Source organism: Pan troglodytes, chromosome 9 (assembly GCF_028858775.2).
Source record: "Pan troglodytes isolate AG18354 chromosome 9, NHGRI_mPanTro3-v2.0_pri, whole genome shotgun sequence".
In the NCBI taxonomy this organism is placed as follows: Eukaryota; Metazoa; Chordata; class Mammalia; order Primates; family Hominidae; genus Pan; species Pan troglodytes.
The window spans coordinates 73017830-73035119 of record NC_072407.2 but is presented as its reverse complement, the minus strand read 5'-3'; the positions used below and the strand labels follow the sequence as shown (position 1 = coordinate 73035119).

General features: G+C 48.7%; 1 protein-coding gene across 6 annotated transcripts in view; it reads left to right on the top strand.

Annotated features, from left to right (window-relative positions):
- Positions 1–17290, top strand: part of SHANK2 (SH3 and multiple ankyrin repeat domains 2) — a 695443-nt gene that overhangs the window by 191340 nt on the left and 486813 nt on the right. For all 6 annotated transcript variants that reach the window (XM_054662507.2, XM_054662506.2, XM_054662505.2 and 3 more), the window contains exon 10: positions 7132–7209. In XM_054662507.2, coding sequence (XP_054518482.2) covers positions 7132–7209 — 78 coding nt within the window. The remainder of the gene's footprint in view (positions 1–7131; positions 7210–17290) is intronic.

Sequence of the window (17290 nt, the reverse complement as noted above, 5' to 3'; positions counted from 1 at the left end):
GGGAGGTACATTTATTAAGGGAAGTGTCTCGGAAAATTCATGCCAAGAGAAAAAGTGGCAGTGAAAATGATATTCTTCTTGATGCTCGGGTCTTCAAAAAGCATTCCAGTTGCTTCTATATTTATACTTCACTGAATTATTTAAAAGGATAAAGACCTGTCAGATAAGATACACCTCTGAAAGGAATCCAGGGCAGCCAGCAGCCTTGCAAGGGAGCCAAAAGCTCCCACCAGCACCTCCTGGATCACAGTTTTTCCTTTCTCCTCCTTTCTGAAGCTGCAAGTTGTTGCAGTTTTTCACATTAACCTTCTCTGTAAAATGGGCCTCCTGTTCTCCCTGGCAGAGAGTTCTCCCATACCTTGAGAGTTAAATCAGAAGGAGCGGGTAGATGTGCATTTTGAACTGCAAACACACATGTTCACACACGTGTACACAGACACATGTGTGATATGCATACATACATGGAGGTATCATTGTTATTAAGCCAAGTGAACCATGTACCCTTGAATTTCAAAATAACTAACTGGAACCTGAGCTCTTTTTGACATCTGGGAAACACTGTGGTAATGGGTCGGAGGTATGATATTGACTCCGTCAAAGTCATTGAGTGACTGGAGGTAGTGGAGGATTTTTCTTGGATCCTACCTGTATCGCCCTGGAATGGCAGTGCCTGCTGAGGATTTATTCTTAACTTTCTATAGGAAGTACGTGTCCTTTATAATAGGGAATTTTCTTTTCTTTTCTTTTTCTTTCTTTTCCCTCCCTCCCTGTCTTTCTCTTTCTCTTTCTCCCTCCCTTCCTTCCTTTTCTTTCTCTCTCTTTCTCTTTCTCTCTTACTCTCTCTCTCTTTTTTTTTTTTTGAGACAGGGTCTTGCTGTGTCACCCAGGCTGGAGTGCAGTGGCACGATCACAGCTCACTGCAGCCATGACCTCTTGGGCTCAAGAGATCCTCCTGCCTCAGCCTCCCAAGTAGCTAGGACTACAGGCACTCACCACCGCTCCTGGCTAATTTTTTTCATTTTTTGTAGAGACGGGATCTTGCTGTATTGCCCAGGCTGGTCTGAAACTCCTAGACTCAAGCAATCCTCCCGCCTCAGCCTCCCAAAGTGTTGAGATTACAAGTGTGAGCCACCATGCCCAGCCTATAATAGGGAATTTTCAGAAAAAGTTCTTACTGAGAAATAAGAGGAGATGGGAAAGAGTGTCCCAGGCTCCTCCCTGAGCAGGGCTCTCATATTCTGAATTCCAATTCGCCAGGCCACTCTCAGCCATCTGGGTTTGCCGGTGCTGGGTGATTCTTCTAGGCCACTGGGCCAGGGTGCAGTTACAGCCCAGAGCAAATGGGTGAGCAAGACCCCCAGGGGCCAGCTTTCATGTCCCCACTGATGCCCACCCCCATGAGGTCCCTCCTCTCTTGCTGCCCTGTTCTCCCTTTGCTGCCCCCACCAGGCCCCAGATGGGAACTGGCTGAGAGCCATCATCCCATTCTCCTGGCCCTGTGGTCTCTCCGCCTCCTCTTCGTTTTCTCTCTTACCAAAGCAAAAAACAAACTTTTTGCTCACCGTAGCCTGATAATACTGTGATTTTGATAAAGACCTTGGGCTGGGTGCAGTGGCTCACACCTGTCATCTCAGTATTTTGAGAGGCCACTGTGGACAGATTGCTTGAGCCCAGGAGATCGAGACCAGCCTGGGCAACATGGTGAAACCCTGTCTCTACAGAAAATACAAAAATTAGCCCGGAATGGTGGCGTGCGCCTGTAATCCTAGCTACTTGAGAGGCTGCGGTGGAGGATCGCTTGGGCCTGGGAGGTAGAGGTTGCAGTGAGCCGAGATTGCACCAGAGCAAGACCCTGTCTCAAGAAAAAAAAAAAAAAAAAGAAAAGAAAGACTTTTTGGGGTTGGAAATAACAGGACCCCACTGGGGGTGATTTGACGGGAAATTTTGGACTCATGATCAGGACACAGGGCAAGTCCTGCAGCTGGGGCAGAGCGGGGGAAGGGCTAGGTTGGGACTGGAAAAGCCAGGGACCTGCCCAGTGCTCTCCACACTCTGTCTCATCCCGGTGGAGAAGGCTGCATTCTGTGCATCTCTTGAAATGCCGGTCACCTGCAGAAACTCACCATTCCCAGTTTCCCGGTGACACCCTGATGGGCCCGGTATCCCCACTTTAAAAAGGAGGAAACTGAGGCTCAGAAGACAAGAGGCAGAACCGCTCTCTCAGTGCTGAAGCTGGTTATCACCCTGCACTCCCTGTCATCAGCCTAAGTGGGGCCTGAAGACCGTTGTTAACATGTCCACTGTTAGGGCATCCTGCCAGTGTGGTCATTTCTGTGAATGTGTGACCGCGTTAGGGAGGTGCAGGACTGCTTTTTTAAAATTGGGCTGGGTACCCTTTTTTCTGTAAAGACCCAGAGAGTAAATACCTCAGGCTTTGCAGCCACAGAAAATATGCAGGTGAGTAGATGTGGTCGCATCCCAGTAAAACTTTATTTACAAAATTAGATGTGCAGGATTAGGCCCAAGGGCCGTAGTTTGCAACCCTAAAATGAAGTAAGCAGGCCTGCAGTCTTGACCTGCACCTCCCACGGTGTGGACCCTGGGCACAGCAGAACTGACGCCAGGGCTTTCTGTTTTTGAAACTCTGGATTTAATTGTACCCCAGAAATGAAAGATTCGTTTGCTGAACATAGTTATGTCTGAAAATTCCCTTACATATTTTTTCCTGTACTCAAAGCAACATATATTTATGGCAATAATTAGTAGAGTATGGAAATCTCAGCGTAAAAACTGGAATCCACATTTATGCTTTTTCCAGGGGTTTCCCACCCTGAAACCCTGCGCGGAGCGTCACCCTATATCAGCTGCTGCATGCTTTTGCAGACTCACACGTTGTTTTGAAACACCATGGGCTTCTAGCAGCTCGTTTCCTTGTGTTTGCTTTTTCTCAGCTCAGCCTCCATCTGCAGTGTTGTTCGAGCCTCACACGTGGCTTTGCCGGCTCTGCTTTCACCACTGCCCTGTGGGCCTCAGGCTGACAGCTCCATGGGCATCTGTCCCTCCCCTGCTGACATGCATGGTCCTCATAGTGAGAGGTGACAGAAGCCGCCTCTGCCTTCCTGCTCCCCAGGAGTGGGTGAACATCTTCTGTGAAACCTGCTGGGCTGTCCCTGAGTCTGAGGACACGTTCCAGGGGCGAGACCCTGAATAGCATAGGGCTTGGCGTCCCCTTGAGGCCTGACCGGCTGGGGCCAGGGGCCAGTGGGCTTGGGGAGTGGCATGTGATTCATACAGTCCGTGTTGTTCTGAGACCGTTCTAGGGATGCAGCTCTTCACGACTCATATCTATCATCAGTAACATTTGGAGCCATGAAGACAGGGGTTGTTGACCTCAGCTTTATTGAGGTTTGGGGCTGGATGGTTTTTTGCCATGGGGGGCTGTCCTATTAATTGCAGGATGCCTCACAACATCCCTGGCCTTAACCCAGTAAATGCCAGTATCACTCACAATTGTGACAGCCAAAAATGTCTCCAGACATTGCCAGATGTTCCCGTGAAGGCAAAATTACCCCCGGTTGAGAACCACTGTGTCAGAGGGTGGGGAAACCATGGTGGTTTTGCTTCTAATTGGAATCGGGGTGCAGGGGCTCTGGGGATCCCCCTCTAAACCAACCTGACCTTCCTGTAGGGTGGTGGGACAGAACACTCAGCACGGTCTGTGGAGCGGTCCACACTCACTTCCGCATGCCTGACTCATTGGCATCTGTGGCCAGAGCCCCCCACTCTGTACAGAGGCAGCCTCAGTGGGGCTTGAGGCAGAGTGCACCCCCAAGCATGCAGGTGGCTTTTTACACAGTCGATGAACAAAGCCGGCCACAGTCACCGAGGCCCCAGGATGCTGGAGAACGCAGAGACGGGGCGGCCTTTACTACCCAACTCAGATCCGCCCACCTGTGTCTCCCAAGTGAGCACAGCCCACACTCTTAGCTGCCGGAGAGGGTGTGGTTCCCTCATTAATAATCACCATCATGGGGTGGAGGCCTGGTGGGCTCCCCACCCTGAAATCAGCCGGATCCTGAGAGCTCAGGGTGCTCCTGGCCTGCCCGACCCACCCAGCCAGGGATGAAGACTCTTTGCCAGGGTGGCCTGCCTTCCTGCTGTCTGTCCTCTTAAATATGTATGTGACCCTCTATTGAGATGCAATTCACACACCATACAGTTCACTCATCTAAAGTGTACAGCTCCATGATCGCTGGTCTGTCCACAGAGTTGCGCAGCCATCACCACCATCAACCATCACCACCATCGACCATCACCACCAACAACCATCACGACCGTCAACCTTAGAACATTTTTTTTCACCCAGACTGAAACCCAGGACCTGTTGGCAGCTGCTCCCTATTTCCTTCTAGATTTTCAGCTCTCTATTTTTATTTTTATTTTATTTATTTATTTTTTCGAGACAGAGTTTCGCTCTTGTTGCCCAGGCTGGAGTGCAATGGCACAGTCTTGGCTCTCTGCAACCTCCACCTCCCAGGTTCAAGTGATTCTCCTGCCTCAGCCTCCCGAGTAGCTGGGATTACAGGCACCTGCCACCGCACCCAGCTAAGTTTTGTATTTTTGGTAGAGACAAGGTTTCACCATGTTGTTGGCCAGGCTGGTCTTGAACTCCTGACCTCAGGTGATCCGCCCATCTCAGCCTCCCAAAGTGCTGGGATTACAGACGTAAGCCACCGCGCCCGACCAATCAGCTCTCTTTCAAATCTGCTGATCTGCCAGGTCCCGCCGCCTGTGCAGTGTCCACTCAGCTTGGCATCTTGCTGTTCCCAGGGATGGGGTTCCCCCGGGGCCCGGGCTGGGGTCTCTGACCTGTCATGGGTGGGAAGCCCTGGTCATTTAATCCACTTACCCCTTTATTCGGTGTATATTTGTGCAGTGTTGAGTCCAGGTGGTCACACCTGTTGTCTGTACACTAGACTGTAGGTAAGGATGGAATTCCCAGGATCTGCCCAGTACAGGCTTCAGCTGTGACCTGCGCTGAGGCCCAGAGTCCTGTAGGAGAAGGTGCCCCCAGCCCGGTGTCAGGCCCCTGCTGCCGAGGCACAAGCACCAGCCCAGCCCCTGATCATTTAAATGCACTTCCAAAAACAGAGTTTGCTTATTCTAAACAGCCAACTGCATTTGCTAGGCAAAATTATTCTAATAGTCGGTACGGCTACATCAATATTCTACTGCTGCCTTTTTATTAGTAGTTATTTGCCGCTGCAGTCCCCACTGGTTACATCAACATTCTGCTGCTGCCTTTTATTGGCTACGTCAACATTCTACCACTGCCTTTTTATTAGTAGTTATTTGCTGCTGCAGTCCTCACTGGGAGCTTCAGAGGGGTTGGCGAGAAGTTCTCCATCAGCTTCATGGGCAAATGGTAGATGCCCAATCAATGGATGGATGCAGATTCATTTTTGTTATGAAAATGCATAAGAGGCTGGGTGCAGTGGCTCACGCTGTAATCCCAGCACTTCGGGAGGCTGAGGCAGGCGGATCACTTGAACCCAGGAGTTTGAGACCAGCCTAGACAACACGGGGGACCTCGTCTCCACAACAAAATACAAAAATTAGCTGGGCATGGTGGCACATCCCTATAGTCCCAGGTACTCAGGAGGCTGAGGTGGGAGGTCGAGGCTGCTGTGAGCTGTGATCGCGCCACTGCACTCTAGCCTGGGTGACAGACTGAGACCCTGTCTCAAAAAAAAAAAAAAAAAAAAAAAAAAAACCGTTTTGCTTGCTTTTAACAACATTAAATAATATAAGCCCACATATTAAAAAAAAAAGAATCTCTGGTCAGGCATGGTGGTTCACGCCTATAATCCCAGCATTTTGGGAGGCAGAGGCCTGCAGATCACTTGAGCCCAGGAGTTCGAGACTAGCCTGGGCAATATAGTGAGACCCTGGCTCTCCAAAAAAAAAAAAAATTAGCTGGGCATGGTGGCACATGCTTGTTGTCCCAGCTACTCAGGAGGCTGAGGTGGGGAGAATTGCCTGAGCCCAAGAGATGAAGGTTGCAGCGAGCCAAGATTGCACCACTGCACTCTAGCCTCGGCAACAGAGCGAGACTGTGTCTCAAAAAATAAAAACAAAGTGTAAAAAGATTCCTTCTGTTCTCTCCCTAATCCTTTTCCTTTCCATGAAAGTAAATACCGTTAATTGGTGCATATCCTTCCAGACATAGTTCCTGCTTTTCTATAATATAGACTTTAAGCCTTTATTAGTTTCTCTTTAAGCCTTTAAAATGTAAATGAACTTAAGCAATATTATTGGGGGTTTCGTTTTTTTTGTTTGTTTGTTTTTTGTTTTGAGATGGAGTCTTACCCTTGTTGCCCAGGCTGGAGGGCAGTGGGTGCGATCTCGGCTCACTGCAACCTCCGCCTCCTGGGTTCAAGTGATTCTCCTGCCTCAGCCTCCTGAGTAGCTGGGATTACAGGCGCATGCCTCCATGCCCGGCTAATTTTTGTATTTTTGTAGAGATGGGGTTTCACCATGTTGGTCAGGCTGGTCTCAAGCTCCTGACCTCAGGTGATTGGCCCACCTCGACCTCCCAAAGTGTTGGGATTACAGGTGTGAGCTACTGCGCCCGGCCAATATTATTGTTTTGGGACTTGCCTTTTTTATTTAGAAGTTCCTGGATATGTTTTTCTCAGTTCATAGTCATCTGCCTTGTTTTGTCCTGAGACTGCCTAGGTGAAGAATGTTCTAGAATATATCCCCACTCTCCCCTATTTTAGAACATGTATGCTAGCTCCAGATTTTCTTTTCTTTTCTTCTTTTCTTTTCTTTCTTCTTTCTTCCTTTCTGTATTTTACTGAAGATATTTCATTTATTGTATATTTTATATACATGTGCAAGACTTTCTATAGGATACAGTCTTAAAAAGTGAAATTGTTTGGCCATAGTTGGCAGCAGGTGAGCCTCACCTGACAGCATGCAGGAGCCAGATGAAAGCAACATGCTTTCCCTTTTAACTGTGCACTTCTGTTTCCCTGGTTTCCTGTGAGCTTGAGACTCTGGACAGATTTCTTTGGAGAATGTCTGTGCTACCATTTTACAAACAGGTTTCTCCTTTTCTATTTGCAGGACAGCTGTGCAAGAGTGCTTCTGTTTCGAGGCGGAAATAAGGAGTTAAAAAACTACAACAGCCAGACTCCATTTCAGGTAAAAGAGATCTCAGCATCAGGAAGGATGTGTGTGGATCACAGTGGGTGATGGCTCTGCGTCTCCACGGTCGTGTTTGTATGTGTGACATGAGGTCGGCTCGTTTTGTTGCGGATGTTTTCTTATTCGGAGGCTGCTCTAGGTGCCTCCCTCTCTTAGTGCAAAGCTGCTGCCCCGTCTCAGTGTGCTTGCTCACACTGGCTCCTTCCTATTAGAGCAAATGGCACAAATAATGTGGAAATGCATGCAGCAGTCAGCGCCGGAAAGGCAGCAAAGACGTAAGTGCTTCCAACTGTGCAGCTGTTGGGAGATGCTGGCTCTGCCGCCCCTCCATCCAGTGGGACAAGCTTCCTGAGGATCACACAGGAGGGGACTTGCCTTCCATCGGCACCCCCATGGGGTCCGCTGTCCCAGAGTGGAGGGAGAACAACCCCAGCCAATCATGGGCCAGGGTGTTCTGTGGTGTAATGCACAAGCCCAGGTCCTAAACTTTTTTAAAAATTGTGGCAAAATACATATAGCATCACATTTAACATTTGAACCATTTTAAAGTGTACACTTTGGTGGTATTAAGAATATTCATGATGCTGTGCAAAACCATCCCCATTGTCTAGCTAAGAACTTAGCTTTGGGAACTTTCCTTTCCCAAAAGGAAACCCTGTACCCACTAACCAGCCACTCCCCACTCCCCCTCCCCCAGCCCCTAGGAAACCACTCATGACTTTGCATCTCCATGAATTTGCCTATTCTGAACATGTGAAATGAATGAGATCATATAATAGATGAGATTTTGTGTCTGGCTTCCGTCACTCAGCATCATGTTGCTGAGGGTCGCCTGCATTGTAGCCTGCACCTGTGCTTCACTCCTTTTCATGGCTGGGTAATATTCTGTTGCACAGATATGGAACTCATCTACGTTTGATGCAGTTGTCCAGAGAACCATTTAGGGTGAAAATAAAATCCTTTAAGCTAAATGCTTGTATTTTTTTTTTTTTTAGCTAAACGAGTTATAGAAATGCTTTTTGATGTTATACACAGTCAGATCCACTTGAACTGAAAATTGACATTTCCATGATTCTCCTCATTTGGAAATGATTTGTGTATCTTATTGCACTGAGAGAGGACTTTAGTTTAGAATTGGCTTCCACGAATGATTTTACTAATACTCTTCTTAGACATTCCTAATATATACAGGCTTGTTTTGTTGAAAATGAATAAGTTCAGCCCAACAACTGGGCCCAGATGTTTCATAACCACTATTATAACCGTTCTCATGCTGTTAATGAAGGCATACCCGACACTGGGTAGTTTATAAAGGAAACAGGTTTAATTGACTCACAGTTCAGCATGACTCGGGAGGCCTCAGGAAACTTATAATCATGGTGGAAGGGGAAGCAGACACATCCTTCTTCACATGGTGGCATTAAGGGGAAGTGCTGAGCAAAAGGGGGAGAAGCCCTTTTTAAAACCAGATCTCATGAGAACTCACTCGCTATCATGAGAACAGCAGCATGGGGGTAACTACCCCCATGATTCAATTACCTCCCACTGGGTCCCTCCCATGACACGTGGGGATTATGGGAACTACAAGTCAAGATGAGATTTGGGTAGGGACACAGCCAAACCATATCAGCCATTAGGGAGTTTACGTAACTCTTCAATCATGGTGAGCCTGGATTTTAGTCTTAAATCTGGCAGTTTGCAAATATCTAATATAAAGTAGATTGTTGAAATGGGTCTCTGGTTTGCTGATGGGTCTATAGAGATTGCAGTTACACTCCAAGAAAATGTCCTCTTTCCAGTGGTGAATATGAGGAGGGTGTGAGTTTCTTTGATTTCACGGTGTGACTGCGCCTGCCCCTTTGGGGTTAGCTGTGCATTCATGGGCTTGGATTAAACATTATTTTTTGGGGCATTAAATAATATATTTCTTTGGTCCTTTATTTTAAAAAGTCACATAGTTGCTTAAATTGCTCAGAAAACAGCTGCTGATACCCGTTGACTCAAGGCAAACACTTGGGTAATACAAAAGCCATTTCTGACTCTCCTGGGCGGTGACTTACAACGGCCACACGGCACTCCAGGGAAGTGAGTCTTCCATGGCACCCGGATGAAAGGTCAGTTTGGGTGGCCTGCCCCCTCCCTGTCAGTCCCCATTACAGCCCTGTCACCACTGGTGCAGTGACCACCTGGGATGGGGATACCCTTATTACGTGAGACCTGGCAGGATGCTTAGTACGCCCTCACAGCAGCAAAACTGCACCAGCACCAACCCTGTGCCATCTGTCTCTATTTTGCTAAGGACAATCAATCAGTGCCACAAATGATTCCAAAAGAAAGTGATACTCACTGTCCCTGAACTGATCAGACTCTGTATGCTGTAGACGTTGCCCAGGTAACTGGTGGAATGAGGTCTCTGCCAATCTATGTGCCCAGAATGGGCCCTGGCAGTGCCTGTCAGGAGCCAGCTTCCTCCTCCTTATCTTCCTGCCTTGTGTTTTATTAATACAAAGAGACTGGATTCACTCTGTGGATCTTTGCCCATAAAACATCCCCAGCTTTTATTTTTCATTCACAGTTGTTCTTCCCCTCCCAATTATGAAAAATGAATCATTTAATATTGAGTTTGTGGGAGAAATGATGGCTGGCTGCACCACTGAAAAGGGATCAAATATGTTCATCTGGAAAGTGCTGATGATGTACAACTGTGCTGCAAAGTCAGGTTTTTCTAAGAAGTCTTGGGATTATTGGAGTTCATCTGGCTGACCCTTGCTTAATGATTTAAAATACTGGACAGACAGCATCAGAAGACCTAGGAACTTGAGAGAAAGGCAGATTCTCAGGATTCACCCCAGTCCCACTGGATCAGAAACTCTTGGGGGCAGGGACCAGTGCTGTGTGTTCTCCTAATTTCCCCAGGGATTCTAATGTTTATTCTGGTTTGAGAATCAGAAGATGGACAGAAGTGGATTTATCTAAGGTAGAGATGAAGCACTTAAACATTTTGGGTGTATGTTGAAGAATGATGGTGATGATGTGATAATGATGGTGTTATGGTGATATTGATAATGATGATAATGATGGTGATGTCAGTGGTGGTGGTGGTGGTCATGATGATGGTCATGTTGATGGTGATCATGGTGGTCATGATGATGGTGACGTTGATGGTTGTGATGGTAATTATCGTGATGGTAGTGTTGATAGTGGTCATGGTGTTCATGATGGTCCTGTTGATGGTGATGGTGGTGTTCCTTATGATGGTAATGTTGATGGTTGTGATGGTAGTTATGATGATGGTAATGTTGATAGTGGTCATGGTGTTCATGATGGTCATGTTGATGATGATGGTGGTGGTCATGATGATGGTAATGTTGATGGTGATGGTGATAATAGTGATGGTTTTGCTGATGGCCATGATTATGGTGATTAAGATACTGAAAATGGGCCGGGCATGGTGGCTCACGCCTGTAATCCCAGCACTTTGGGAGGCCGAGGTGAGCGGACCACCTGAGGTCGGGAGTTCGAGACCAGCCTGACTAATATGAAGAAACCCCATCTCTACTAAAAATACAAAATTAGCCAGGCATGGTGGCACATGCCTGTAATCTCAGCTACTCGGGAGGCTGGGGCAGGAGAATAGCTTGAACCTGGGAGGCAGCGGTTGTGGTGAGCCAGGATCGTGCCATTGCACTACAGCCAGGGTGACAAGAGCAAAACTCTATCTCAAAAAAAAAAAAAAAAAAAAAAAAAGATACTGAAAATGATAGTGATGATGATAGTGATGAATTTTCCATTTGCACAGAGTTTTAAAGTTCACAAATGCTTTTCTATATGTTCTTGTTTAATGTTCAGCAACCCAGTGAGGTTGGCTTTTTTATCCCCAGTTTTTAGGAGAAATGGAAATCTAGAGAGACAGATGGTAAGAATTCCAAAATTAGTGATAAGTCAGCGGTCCCCAGGCCTTCTGACTTCCAGTTCAGGGCTCTGGGATCTGCGGTGAGGAAGAGACTTCTTTGCGACAGGCACTTCTCTTGCAACCAAGTGTGAAATGAACATCATCAGGGACCCTTTGCTTTTTGGATTGCTCAGTCCAAGATAGTGAACTTCCTGATTCTGAAGACAAAGAGAAACAGAATGGATAGAAGTCTAAACAGTAGAGGACCCAAGCCAAGCAGGGGGTACAGCAAGGGAGAGAGGCAGAAATGGGCTGCATGTGATGGGTAGTTTGATATGTCAGCTTGACTAGACTCTAGCACCCGGTTATCTACTCAGATGCTAATGTAGGGGTCATCGTGAAGGTGTTCTGTAGATGGGATTAACATCAACAGTCACTTGACTTTAAGTAAAGGTATACCTTCCATGATGTGGGTGGGCCCCATCCGATTTGTTGGAGGCCTTAAGAGCAAAACCTGAAGTTTCTCAGAGAAGAAGGAATTCTGCCCTAAGACTGCAGCATCAACTCCTGCCTGAGTTTCCAGCCTGCTGCCCTGTCCTATGGATTTTGGACTTGTCAGCCTCCACAATCATTTAAACCAATCCCTTAAAATAAATCTCTTTGCATGTGTACACATACACACGTAAAGTACACACATACACAAATATATACATAGACACATATTACAAATATATGTGTAAATATATATGTATTTGTAAGTGTGTGTACATTCACACACACACACACACACACACACACACATCCCGTGGGTCTGTGTCTCTGGAGAACCCTGGCTGAAGCATAGGGGAACTGACTGGAGGAGTTGTTCCTGCCTCCCAGCAGCTGCATTCTGAAAGGGGCTTCCACTGTTTTTTGGATACAGGGACTTTAGCACCTGGCATTGTATTTTTGGAGAGGGCAGCCTTCTCCCCACGTGCTGTCATTCTGTCGGTCTCCAGGCTGTATTCAACAGTTTTTAACCAGACATCCAGAAGCAAAGAAAGGGTGGAGAAAATCAGGAAAAAAAGGCAGTGGCAATGAGAGACGTTCAGAATGGCTCCATTTTAATAAGGCCCAAATTTAATATGGGCAGGGAAGGACAAGGATGAAATGGGAGGGAAAAGACAAAGAAGGCCTTGATGTGGATGTCTTTCTGATGAATGACACTGTGCTTGGTGGTTTGGGTACCTTTCAGTGCATGGGGGCACCCTGCCTAGTCCTGTGCTGAGCCCTTTCCATGTGGTCCCACGAAGCAGGGCCTCCTGTGGATGAAGAGCCCAGGTCACACAGCTCCTAAAGGGACAATGAACAGGGCATAGGCTGCTGCATGCCAGACCCCGTGTTCTTCCTTAACCCTTAACACTGCACATAGAAGGAGGAGAAAGGCCGAAGCCAGAAACAAAGAACTGAATTTCCAGTTCTCTGGCAATCAGGTGATGGACCCCAGCATCGCCACAGGCTAAGCCGGTGATGGCAGAGGCCCAGGAATGCCGTTGGCAATGGTTCTGTGTTGTATTGCGCTCTTCACTCAAGGATCCCGGGCAAGGCGTTTTTGGATGTGGCCTGTCCCCAGTGCATTCACTGGGGGAGGACTCAGCCCATGAAAGTGAGGGCGGATCTCCCGAAATGTCAGAGCCTGGCTTTTGCCCCCCAGACCCTTCGTCTGATTTCCTTTTGCACAGAGCTCCAAACTGAGTTCCCACATTTAGCAATTTAGCCAGAGGGGGATGAGTACATTTTCTCATGCCACGCATGGTAGTGGCTGCCAGAGCACTCTGCCAGTGGCTGTGCACTCTGCAGTTCCTCTGATCATGCTGGTGGAGGCAACTGCGTGGTTGAGGGACAGTCCGCGATGAAGGCCGCCTGACACCGTGGGTGACATTGTGGTTCCTGGCGTTGCACTTTTCAGAAACCCACGAAATCTGCTCAGCGGACCCTTCTCTTCCCTCCAGGTGGCTTTCTGAGTTTCTCTCCTTGTTAAATGAGCCCCAACAAGACTGTTTGGTTGTGCCTTCCCTGTTTTGTGGAAATCCACGTGGATGTGGGAACAAGGTCATGGCGTTTTCTCCCAGGACCTTCCTCTTCCCTGATGAGTGCCATGGGCAGGGTCCCAGGACGTCCCTGTTGTGCTGCCGTCTGCATTGCAATTTCTATGAGCTGATGTGGGCAAATTGTAAAGTTCATGTAAGACTGTCTATTAGACACACACACACATACACACACGGCTCTCCTAGAGGTGCACGTGCCTGTCAGTCCACAGGCGGGAGCTGGCCCAGCTCCCTGGCAGGGAGGTGCCAGGCCCTTCCTAACAACCAGCTCTCAGTGGGAACTGGCAGAGCAAGAACCCACTCACTGTGATGGTTAATGTTACACATCAACTTGATTGAGGGATGCCCGCAGGGATGGTGAAGTATTGTTTCTGGGTGTGTCTGAGGGTGTTGCCAGAGAAGGTGGACATTTGAGTCGGTGGGCTGGGAGAGGAAGACCCACCCTCAATATGGGTGGGCACCATCCAGTTGGCTGCTGGCACGGCGAGAACTAAGCAGGTGGATGCAGGTGGGATGACCTTGCCTGCTGGGTCTCCTGGCTTCCTTCTTCCTCCCATGCTGGATGCTTCCTTCCACTACTGACCTGGGACAGCAGACTCCAAGTTGTTTGGCCTTTGGACTCTGGGACCTACACCAGTGTCTTGCCGGGGACTCTTGGTCCTTCGACCACAGACTGAAGGCTGCACTGTCAGCTTCCCTGGTTTTGAGGCTTTCGGACTTGGACTGGGCCACTACCTGCTCCTCTCTTCCCCAGCTTATAGATGGCTTGTTGTGAGACTTCTGCTTGTGATGCTGTGAGCCAATTCTCCCTTAAAAAACTCCCTTTCCTGTGTAAATGTATCCTATCAGTTCTGTCCCTCTGGAGATCCCTGATTTAATACACTCACTTCGGAGGGGAGGGCGTGGATCTGTTCATGAGGGATCCACCCCCATGGCCCGGACACCTCCTGCTAGGCCCCGCTCCCAACACCACCACACTGGGGATTAAATTTTAATGTGAGGATTGGAAAGGGCCAGTGTTCAAAGTGTAGCACTGGGTAAGCCAGTGTAATCACCAAGGTCCTCGTAGGACACACACAGGGAAGGAGGCTGCGTGAAGGTGGAGGCGGTGGAATTGGGACGTGGGATGGGGGCAGAGATCAGATGGTGCTGCCAGGAGGTTGGGAAGGACCCTCCCCCAGAGCCTTCCTGGGGAACATGGCCCTGATGACACCTCGGGGTCAGCTTAGTGATGCCATTTTGGACGCTGGCTTCCAGGACTGCATGGAAGGTTTGTTGCTTGAAGCCACCTTGTTTGTGATCATTTGTTCCCACAGCCACAGAAAGCAGCTACCAGAGACCATAGGTGGGTGTCAGTGGCGAGTTCCCACACTTCTGCTGCTCAGGCCCCCCCGGACACACGAAGCCAGGGCCGCCCTGCCATCTGCATCCCCCAGAGTGCCGCCCTGAAGCAGCTTCACCTTTGCATGAAAATCGTAAGCAGCTTGGGTGCGTCTCTGCTGTTTGCCACCAACGAAAGCCACACAGAAAAGCCACGGCATAGGAGCCAACTTGAGAACAGTTCCAGCACTGAGACGGGTACTAGCTCCATCGCCACCCAGAGACTGCATTTTGCACTTACTGGGTGATTTGATAAAATTCCATTTATTTGAACAAGACAGCCAAGTAGCTAGACAGCTTGTGTCTATCCACTTTAAAAGAGGAGGGAGCAAATGCAGCCGGGAATTGGCAAAGGACTACGGTTTCCACAGCGCACCCTTGGAAAGGTTTTGTGTTGTGTCCAACACCATTTCTATGAACAAGATGGAACTTGTTTCCAGAATTCTCTTCCTGGTTCTCAGTCACCCAAGAAGGTGGTTTATTTTGGGTCTGCATTTACTGAGGCACAAGACCTCGGCCAGGAGAGACGCCCCAAGGAAACCGGCCCACTCTCAGCCACAGATCTGGCCAGAGGGCACAGCAGGGGCCTAGCATTCCCGTCTGCAGAACCTGGGTTTAAATCCGGCTTGGGTTTCTTCTCAGCTGGTGCCCCTGGGCAGGCCACTTAGGATTTACTTAAAAGTCTCCAAATGCTCCCTTACAGAGTCAAAGCGTTTGCCCCGTAAATTCATGTCTATCTAGAACCTGTGAATGTGATATTGTTTGGAACTAGGGCCTTTGCAGATGTCACTGAGTTAAGACGACCTCATGCTGGATTGGGGAGGCCCTAATCTTGAAAGATGTCCTCTTAAGAAAAGCAAAAAGAGACAGACACACAAGGGTTAGAACGCCATGTGAAGATGGAGGCCAAGATTGGAGTGATGTGGCCGCAAGCCAAGGAATGTCCTTGAAGTTGGGAGAGGCAGGAAAGACCCTCCCCTAGAGCCTTTGGGTGGGGGTGGGCAGCCCTGCCAACACCTGGAATTCAGACTTCTGGCCTCCAGAACTGTGGGAGTAGAAACTTCCATTGTTTAAGCCACCCACTTTATGATGTCACGGCACAGCAGCCAGGGGAAATGAATTTATGATGTCACAGTGCAGCAGCCAGAGGAAATGAATTTATGACATCACCACGCAGCAGCCAGGGGAAATGAATTTATGACATCACAGCGCAGCAGCCAGGGGAAATGAATTTATGATGTCACCACGCAGCAGCCAGGGGAAATGAATTTATGACGTCACCACACAGCAGCCAGGGGAAATGAATTTATGATGTCACAATGCAGCAGCCAGGGGAAATGAATTTATGACATCACCACACAGCAGCCAGGGGAAATGAATTTATGATGTCACAGCGCAGCAGCCAGGGGAAATGAATTTATGACATCACCACGCAGCAGCCAGGGGAAATGAATGTATGACATCACAGTGCAGCAGCCAGGGGAAATGAATTTATGACGTCACGGTGCAGCAGTCAGGGGAGATGAATGCAACCCCTCTCTACTTCTTTGAAATGGGGCTAATCACTGCAGTTAAGGGAGTGTCCAGAAGTTTGCATAGAATCACATATAGGTGCTGTAGTCTTAATGTGCCTTCAAATTCATGTGTTGGCCAGGCGTAGTGGCTCATGCTTATAATTCCAGCACTTTGGGAGGCCTAGGCAGGCAGATCTCTTAAGGCCAGGAGTTCGAGGCCAGCCTGGCCAACATGCAAAACCCCATCTCTACAAACAAAACAAAACAAAACAAAAAACACATACATACACACACACACATACACACACACACAAAATTAGCTGGGCATGGTGGCATGCACCTGTAATCCCAGCTACTTGGGAGGCTGAGGCATGAGAATCACTTGAACCTGAGAGGCAAAGGTGGCAGTGAGCAGAGATCATGCCACTGTACTCCAGCCTGGGCCACAGAGCGAGATCCTGTCTGAGAAAAAAAAAATTGTGTTGAAATTTAATCACTGGTGTGGCAGCACGAAGAGGTGGGACCTTTTGGAGGTGATTACATCATGAGGGTAGAGCCCCCGCGATGGGATTCGTGCCCTTGTACAAAAGGCTGGAGGTGGACCTGGTGCAGTGGCTCACGCCTGTAATCCCAGCACTTTGGGGGGCTGAAGCGGGCGGATCACCTGAGGTCAGGAGTTCGAGACCAGCCTGGCCAATATGGTGATACCCTGTCGCTACTAAAAATACAAAAGTTAGCTGGGTGTGATGGGCTGGGTGTGGTGGTGCTCGCCTGTAATCCCAGCTACTCGGGAGGCTGAGGCAGGAGAATCACTTGAACCCGGGAGGCAGAGGTGGCAGTGAGCAGAGATCTTGCCACTATACTCCAGCCTGGGCCATAGAGCGAAATCCTGTAATCCCAGCTACTCGGGAGGCTGAGGCAGGAGAATCACTTGAACCCGGGAGACAGAGGTTGCAGTGAGCTGAGGTCAGCGCCATTGCATTCCAGTCTAGGTAACCAGGGCGAAACTCCATCTCAAAAAAAAGGGCTGAAGGCAACTGCCTTGTCTTTCCGCCCATGAAGACACATTGAGAGCCACCACCTGTGCAGCAGGGAGCAGCCCTCCCCAGGCACTGCACCTACCGGCTCCTTGATCCTGGACTCCCGGCCACCAGAGCTGTGAGCCATAGATTTCTGCCATTTATAATCGACCCAGCCTCAGGTGT